An 8,777-nucleotide genomic window follows, 5' to 3' on the forward strand; every position below is an offset into this window, starting at 1 on the left:
TTACATTTTTGCGAAAGACGCAAGAAGAGAGGAAGAAGGCTAAGAGTGCAGATAGCGCGAGTATGTGGAAGTTACCTCTGTCCTTTGGGATTGGGCTGCTTATAATAGAACTCTGTCGAATCAGGCCCACATGCCTCTGACAGGGTAGGTATAACTGCCACTGTCATCCTGCCGCAGCCGTTACAGCCAGGGCTGAGGTGGCACGTGCGGGCCCATCCTTGGAGGGTACGTACCTGTCAGGTGTAAGACACCTTCTAAAGGTGGCGGGCATGACATTGTCTGACGAGAGACATGGGTGCAATCTCCAGGTTTGTTGGGTATGATGGTCGGGTAGAAGGCCTTCCTGTGATATGCCGAACTGCTCTTCTGCGAGCTACCCTGTGCCGAGCTACCCTGCAAGTGGCGAGCTGCCTGTGGCAAACTGCATTGAGCTGTCTAGCCCGAAGTGTCTCTACCTCAGGGGTATCTAGAGGCGGATCATAGTGTTCTTGCTTGAGAGTGGCCTAAAATCCACTGGGAGGAACTCGGGCATTAAAAAAGGTCAGGGGGCCCTGAGCTCGGAGGTAGCTCAGAATGCATCAGCCTTGGGAAGGAGTTGCCTAACCCGTAGAGTTGCCAGACTCAGCTCAGTGAGCCCTTCCCACCGAGTTGCGCTTGCGCTTGCTGTGCTGTCATGCCGAGTTATCACTTGAGCAAGGTCACGCCCATGTGTACCCGTGCTACGAGGTCGGGCCAAATCACCCTCCATCACTAATTAATAATTATAGAAAATTATTTTAAAAAATTAATATTTAATTAAAAATTTTCAATACTTATTGAGTTTAAATCTATTCTTTATAATGTCAACCATTGTTTTTTATTTATTTAAAAAAATAAAAATAAAATAATTAAAAATTACAATCCTATTAGAAAAGATTCGAACATATTCAACAATATTTTTTAAAAATATTAACATATAGACATATATGTACAATATACATATATAAACGTATGCGTATATATATTTATATATTAGCGCCCAAGGTTCAAAATATTGATATGCCCGATATGCAGGTAGGGGCGTATCGGGCATTTTGATACTTGTTTTTTTTTTTTTTACTTTTTTTTTTCAAAACTAGTTCAGGGGAGCCGGTCTAGGACCCCTCCATCCCCTGAACCGGTTAGACCCCCTATACACCTACTGTAGGGACGTATCGGAAGGGTCCCGGAACGATACGTATCGGTCGATACGTAACAATACTTTGAACCTTGTTAGTGCCTTAGCGGGGATCCCATGGGGTGGGGATTGGGGTCCCTATGGGGTAGGGAGTGCTCTCCCTGTCCTTGCATTGTCCCTACCAACGAAGATGAAAATTTCCCCATCTCTATCCCCACGGGGGAAAATCATTCCCATCCTGCCCCATTCAAGACGAATCCATGCTAGGATCGAGGAAATAGAGAAAATCGCCATCCTTAAATTTGATAAATAATCCTATCTAAAATTAACTATTGTTATTTTTATATTATAAAAAATTATAAAAAATAGTATATGAAAATATAAATGATTATTAATTATTATATAAAACAATTATATATTCTTACATTTTTATATTTTTTATGTTTAACAAATCCCTCCGTGGATCACATGAATCTCCACTACTTGTTTTTTATAGAAATCAACTTCAATAATAAGAATGAGTATTTTGAACATTTTCATAGCTCTTGTTATAGACTTAATAGATTCTAAGAGAGGTGTGAATTGCAACTGTATGAAAAATAGAAGGTAGATATCACAATTACCAAATTTCAGGGGAGGTTTCGACTTTCAGTTCAGCTATTTATTCAAAAAAACGGTTGTTTGGTACTAGTAGACCATTATTACAGTAAAGTATTGGATACGACCATTCCCGTCTACTTAACAAAAGCTGAAGAAGGGCAATATCGACCTTTACTCAGTTGCACAGCTTTTGAGTCAGGCTCTGGTCAATGCTTTATGAAGCAATGAAGCAGCTTCAGCTTGATTTGTGTGGAAGGGGATCTCCAGTACATGACCACGTGGCATTAAAGAATTGGCCGATGCGGTCAGACTGTTGTCTTAGGAAAGAGATAATGGCCGTCGAAATTTAGGATCAACGGTGCATCAAGAGAAGGACGGATCAGTGTTCGAATAGAGTAGCACAGAATGGTTACCCAGGTTGTAATCATTCGGACACTTTCATTAAATGGATATAATATTCACCAGAAGTCCAGTCTCCTGAGCGGCAAAAGGGGCACGTCGACTATCGTAATCGGGAAATTAATTAATTAGGAGGAGTTTTGACGGTTTGAGCGGAAAATGGGAAATGGGGTGGGTGATTTGGTCAAGTAGGGGCCTGAAAATTCCCTCCAAGAATGAGGTCATATTCGTCAATTCATGTAATGTTTAGGGAAATTTCTGACATTTCGAGTGCAACAATACGATCAAAATTTGAGGCTCGGTCTCCTAGCGACAAAAGGCGTGGTCGAATATTCGCGGGTTCGAATATTTTTATCTTTAAAAAAATAGGGGAAATTAAAGGTAGGTTTGAACGGTCAAAAAAGAAGGACTCTTCACGAGATTAAAAAAACACATAAATGTTAGGGCTTTTCTTTGACTGTCATCAACAGTTCAACAACACCCTACCCAAGACCCATTGCCCAAGCAAGAAAGGAACAAACCCAAACTACTCTCTCTCTCTCTCCCAGAGCAGAGAAAAAAGAAAAGGGAAGGTCAAGATTACGGTGCATCGATCGATCAATCGCTGTTCTACAGATGATGTTAGCGTTGAAGCCCATCGATTCCACGACCGGCGAGAGATTTATTGCCGGAAAATCGTGATCCGATCGGTATAATTTTGATCGGTAATCTTCCTTGTTTTAGAAAGATCAGTTGTTTCGTATTCATTTATATGTTTTAGGATGTTTTGTCTCTAGACTTGATGTTTGTGAGATTCTGCACTCGGATCGGATGTTTATTATGATAATTAGTCTCCATTTGCTTGTTTAAAGGTGTAGATCTCTGTGTTTGGGAGGTTCTATGCCATCTTTGTTTTTGTGATATTTTAGGAAGTTGGGTTATTGATGCTTTTGTTTTTTGCAAGTTGATCTCCAATTATTTGCCCATTTAGATACATTTATTGTAGCAATTTGGATAATATTACGGTTTTTAGGGGTTTCTTTCGATTTTGTACTCTTTGTTTTTTCCGAAGTTCTCTGGTTCTGTTTGCATGACAGATCTATCCTTCTCTTTTTCACGTATCAATTCTTCTTTCAGATTTCTTAAGGTCTTTGAGCCTGTGTTCTCAGTTTTTTGAGATGACGAAGGTGTGATATAAATTGGGTTTCTTTGGTCTTGTAACTGGGGTTTGAGGCTAAAACGATGGTGCTCTCAACCTAAGCTAGGGTTGTAACTTGTGATGGAAATATCCTCAGTTTTATTGAATTACATCCAACAAGAAATGCGTAGATGTTGGGGCCTTTTGTTTGTAAGTTAAGAAGCTCTTGTTCTCACTTCCGGAACCACTTAAAAGCATTTTTAGGATTTGGATATGCATATTTCTAGTATTTGATATGGAATGCTTCTTCTAATATGGATATTTAGTCTGCTGATTTAGTTTTACAATGATTGGTGTTTTATGAACCTTACTAACAAAGTTGCGAGGACTGATTCCTTTATGTCTGCTATATGAGTTTTTTTTTTTTTTCCCTTGAGCAAGCCTAAATTAGAATCATGTGAGGCCATTGGCGAAAAGAATAACGTTTTATGGGAAGAATCTTACTATTATATCATTCCATGGCCTGTTTTCAGTCTCAGGGTACTGAGATTATGAACAATCCTATTGGATTATAACTGTATGGAACCTTCCATGAATTTTGTTTACCTGTCAATAATGAGGCATTTCCTCTAAAGATTCGTTTTCGGAATCCTGTTGCAGGGAAGTCTTTGGTGTTTACTTGAATACTGTTGTTTGGTTCCATATATTATTCATCTAATGTGCACTTGATGAATATCTTGCTTGACTTGAAAAAATCATGTTTTTCCTATAAAATATTGCCTTTATCTTTGTCACACCAGAAAGATGAGCAAAGAATGTCAAATTTTGGATATCAAGGTGTACATTTTTTTTATTCTTTCCTACTTTGTTTATGGTAGGTGGTTGATTGGATTCTGTTGAAGGTGAAGTATTGAAGGATCCAGAACTAGGTCTAGGTGATTTCCTATATTCACAAAATGGCTTCGGTTGATGTGGTTCCTACATCTGGATTGAGAGAAACCAGTGGTAGTAATGTTGGGGTTGATAGATTGCCTGAGGAGATGAATGACATGAAAATTAGGGATGATAAGGTAAATGATGTTTGGATTGTCATTGGTTCTACTTTTTCTCTTTGTTGGTTTTTCTTATGACATTTTTGTTTAACCTTTTGTAGGAAATGGAAGCAACTGTGGTTGATGGAAATGGGACCGAGACAGGTCATATAATTGTGACAACTATTGGTGGTAGAAATGGTCAGCCAAAGCAGGTAAACTTAGCATAGTGACAAACTGGCAATTATTATCGAATTCTAATTAGTAATACCTACTGTATTCTTGCTTCTGAGCTTTCCATAATTATTACTTGGTTTTGAATTGTAAGTTTTATCTTCTCTTAATTGTGCAGACCATAAGCTATATGGCTGAACGTGTTGTTGGGCATGGTTCATTTGGAGTTGTGTTCCAGGTAAATTTATCTGTCGTTAAATTTGGCAATGATTTACATTGGTTGTGCTGGCCTTCCATGACTGTGCGATGTGCACTTCTGGTTCTATGTTCTAGTTGAATAATGATCATTTTTATGCCATAACTCATGATCGCTTCTTTGATGTGTCCATGCAGGCCAAATGCTTAGAGACAGGAGAGACTGTAGCAATAAAAAAGGTTCTTCAGGACAAAAGGTACAAGAACAGGGAGCTGCAAACCATGCGTCTTCTAGACCACCCAAATGTCGTGTGTCTGAAGCACTGTTTTTTCTCAACAACTGAGAAGGAAGAACTTTATCTTAACCTGGTACTCGAGTATGTCCCTGAGACTGTTCATCGTGTGATTAAACACTACAACAAGATGAACCAGCGGATGCCACTGATATATGTGAAACTTTATATGTACCAGGTTTGTTTTTGCTACCTCTAAGTGTGATGTATAGCATTATTAGGAATATGACTGATATATGTTACGGTATTAAATTTATTTTGATAATGGTTCTCCACCCTCCCCATTTTATACTTTATTTGTATATTGTTTCCAGTCCATATTTTTGCCTTGTTGTGGTACCTTATTCCCATGGGGAATATGGTCTTGCTACAATACCTCCGGTTGTTAATCTTGCTATTGTTTCCCTTTGCATTCTCTGTTTTGGTTTTATGTTTTAGAAGAGATATATGTAAGGTTTCTTGTAATAACCTTATTTTTTTCCTGGCAAAAATGTTATGTTGTGAAAACTTATTTCTCAGGATTTCTAATCTTGAGTTTGCATGTGGCAGATATGTAGGGCATTGGCCTATATACATGGTAGCATTGGCGTCTGCCATAGGGACATCAAGCCTCAAAATCTTTTGGTATGTCCTTGAACTAGATGTCTCATTCTTATAGTTCAAAAATATTTACTTTTTGTTCTGTGAATGAGTTCTGATTTTGTGTGTGAAATTTCAGCAAATTGCAAATTAGTATCCTGTCTCATTTCAATTTCTTGAGCTTGAAGCACTTGGTCTTCTGCCATTCTTAAATGATTATTATTTCCCTCTTTGATGACAGGTCAATCCACATACTCACCAGTTGAAACTTTGTGACTTTGGAAGTGCGAAAGTTTTGGTATGTCTTTGCATTTTGGTATTACTGTTTTCTTGCTTAGATGCTTTGTCTTTGAAGACTATGATGATCTTATCTTTGTTGGCAGGTAAAAGGGGAACCAAACATATCTTATATCTGCTCTAGATATTATAGAGCTCCTGAGCTTATATTTGGAGCGACAGAATACACAACCGCCATTGACATTTGGTCTGCAGGCTGTGTTTTGGCTGAGCTACTTCTTGGACAGGTAGGCAGCTTTTTTATTTGTGAAACCTTCTCCATGCCTTGCAATTTGGAAACATCACTCAGATAACATGCTAATATCTTTTGTATTATTCTCAGCCTCTCTTTCCTGGTGAGAGTGGAGTTGACCAGCTTGTTGAAATCATTAAGGTGAGAAGTTGGTTAATTCTTGCCTCCTATTCTATTTTTTGGCATAATAATTTTATTTTTTTTTCTGTTTAATTTTTACCATCACATGTATTTTTGTGCAGATCTTGGGCACCCCAACAAGGGAAGAAATTAAATGCATGAATCCCAATTATACAGAATTTAAATTCCCCCAAATTAAAGCACATCCTTGGCACAAGGTACTAAGAATTGGTTATGTTCCCATCCTCTGTTTCTTGCCATAAATAGTTTCTTAATTTCTGTTTCTTTCCTTTTTATTTTCAGATATTTCATAAACGCATGCCCCCAGAGGCCGTTGATCTTGTCTCAAGACTTCTGCAGTACTCTCCTAACCTACGATGCACTGCTGTGAGTTACACCACTTTTAAATCCCTATCCAATAAAAAAAAAATTAATAATGGTCTTTTATTCTGCACAAGTATAGTTGTTTGGTCCTTGTTCTATGATGCATGGTTTCATTTATATTTAAAATATTAAAGATCTTTCTGGTGAGTTCTTGGATCCAATTAATGCCGTGATTTTTAAAGTTAGGAACATAAATATAGGTAATGCTGACATTAGCTTGTGAATTGTCATTGTTGCATTAATGATAAGAAAAGTCATCATTAATGGTCTAGTGTCAACTGGCTTACGGTTGGGGCCTAGAAGAGCAGGCCCTGAACGGTTGGGTACTGGATTACCATAAAATACCTGGCTTAGGGATCCTCGTGTCAAAATTTGATGTAATCAGAGGAGAATAAGCCATATATTTGATGGTCTAGTGTTTCGTTTTTCACAGAATGGAAATTTGTGAATACACTGACTAGTTGAACTTGGTATACTGAAACCATGTACAACATGATTTTGTATGCTGGACCTGGCTTCCATGTTCAGTACATGGACAAAATTGCTTGGATCTGGTACAATCTCGATGTCACTAAAATTTGTCAGTTTGCAAGTTTGTATGAGATAGTTATTTGTTTCTCTTTCCTACTTTTCTATTTTTCTCCTTTCTTTCATGTGAAATTCATGTTCAGATGAATGTATAATGCAGCTTGAGGCGTTGGTCCATCCGTTTTTTGATGAGCTCCGGGACCCAAATACTCGCCTCCCAAATGGTCGTTTCCTGCCTCCGCTGTTCAACTTCAAACCTAATGGTATGTTTTAAGTAGTATTGAAAAAATGAGACGATTTCTGATATTATTCCCTAAAGAGGGCGAAAACATCTGAGATCGATGATATGCTATTTTGATTTCCATGTCTAACATGCTTGCCACTGCCATCACTCAGAACTGAAGGGAGTGCCGGTGGAGATGTTGTTGAAGTTGGTCCCAGAACATGCAAGAAAGCAATGTGCTTTCCTTGGATTGTGATTTGGTTCTCAGTAGCAGCCCCCCTATTTACAAGTATTCCTCATCTTACAATCTCGGATATGCTGGAGCTAGTCTGGAGGCCCAATCTGTAAGAAATTAAGATTTAAGAATCAACTGCAAGATTTGCTTGCCTCCCCCATCCACCAATCACCCACTATCAATTTTCTTCATTTTTTTGTTCTTGTTTGTTTGTAAAAGCAGATCGACAAGTTTCTTCCGTCATCCCGAAACGTCAATGGGTATGGTGACCCTTGTTTCAATACCACAACAGAATGTAACATTATATAAGCTTGAAAGGATTGATTTTCTATATGTAGGTTAGGTAGGTGATGAATTTGCCACGACGACCCAGAATGTCTTTCTGGAGTTCTACATGGAATTGCTTTCAGAACCCCCCCTGTGAACCAAACACCATGATGCACTTTGACAATGGAAATTCTACCTTCCTGGACATCCATTCCCCTTGACGCGACCAACGCCTACTTCCGAAGTACCTATTATCTGGCCCTGTGTGCGTGTCTTCGTTGTCTAGTCAAATTTACATGACTTACAAGAGTCTATTGGGAAATTGCTTCAAAATTGTCGGTAGCTGGTAGGGTTGCTATTTTGTTTTGGTCGGTAAAAGACGCGCGTTAGGATTGCTTGTCTGGTTATATGGCTCAGAAGTATGGGAAACGCAAATACGGTTGGAAAGGCAATTTCAAAACTCAGAGCAAGTTGAAACTTGAAACCATGAACTAACTATTAACTATTGACTGTGAATCATAAACTAATTTTGGATTTGGGTTTAAAATTGTATTTCCTTTGAACACAAGAAAATTCAATTGATATGCATCTTTTCTTATATTCATACAAAAAAAAAAGCATATATCCAGCATGTATTGATGTATATCGTGCTTGTATCTGTTATAGTTGATGCTCAATTGTTGTTATAAGCCGATACTGAGCTATCACAAACCATTATACAAATCTATAATAATTAGAAACTCGCACAACAGGTACAAATCGTTACAAAATCTCTTTGGAACTAATGCAAACTTTATATTCAACCATTTCCAACTGATACTTGATTGATCCAAACTGGTACAAACCTATCATCAACCATTAAGGCCGAGTTTGGGAAGAGTATAAATGCAAATATGTAATGTGCAAATACATACAAAATGATGCAAAATATAAGGTTTGCACTCTAC

At 38.1% G+C, this 8,777-nt stretch overlaps 1 protein-coding gene across 2 annotated transcripts; it reads left to right on the top strand.

Moving 5' to 3' along the window:
- The first annotated feature begins 2,330 nt into the window (after nt 1–2,330).
- Nucleotides 2,331–7,896, top strand: LOC148861142 (shaggy-related kinase 11). 2 transcript variants are annotated; one of them, XM_088982013.1, is made up of 13 exons: nt 2,331–2,859; nt 4,151–4,342; nt 4,426–4,518; nt 4,656–4,715; nt 4,871–5,143; nt 5,515–5,589; nt 5,786–5,842; nt 5,928–6,068; nt 6,164–6,214; nt 6,316–6,411; nt 6,497–6,580; nt 7,266–7,368; nt 7,502–7,896. In XM_088982013.1, exons 2-13 carry the CDS (start codon nt 4,229–4,231, stop codon nt 7,582–7,584), a joined length of 1,230 nt encoding a protein of 409 aa, XP_088838139.1. In that variant the 5' UTR covers nt 2,331–2,859; nt 4,151–4,228; the 3' UTR covers nt 7,585–7,896. The 2 variants fall into 2 exon arrangements, with proteins under 2 accessions (XP_088838139.1, XP_088838140.1); XM_088982014.1 differs by having other exon boundaries at nt 2,549–2,844.
- The last annotated feature ends 881 nt before the right edge of the window (nt 7,897–8,777 follow it).

The sequence above is a fragment of the Nelumbo lutea genome, chromosome 4 (genome assembly GCF_056320005.1).
Source record: "Nelumbo lutea isolate HS-2025 chromosome 4, American lotus-T2T, whole genome shotgun sequence".
Taxonomy (NCBI): Eukaryota; Viridiplantae; Streptophyta; class Magnoliopsida; order Proteales; family Nelumbonaceae; genus Nelumbo; species Nelumbo lutea.

Bases quoted from the DNA above. Each gene is read 5' to 3' on its own strand.
- LOC148861142 (XM_088982013.1), top strand. From the start codon at position 4,229: ATGGCTTCGGTTGATGTGGTTCCTACATCTGGATTGAGAGAAACCAGT. The intron at 5,843-5,927 runs GTATGTCTTTGC...CTTTGTTGGCAG, and splicing joins TTGGAAGTGCGAAAGTTTTG to GTAAAAGGGGAACCAAACAT. The intron at 6,215-6,315 runs GTGAGAAGTTGG...ATTTTTGTGCAG, and splicing joins AGCTTGTTGAAATCATTAAG to ATCTTGGGCACCCCAACAAG.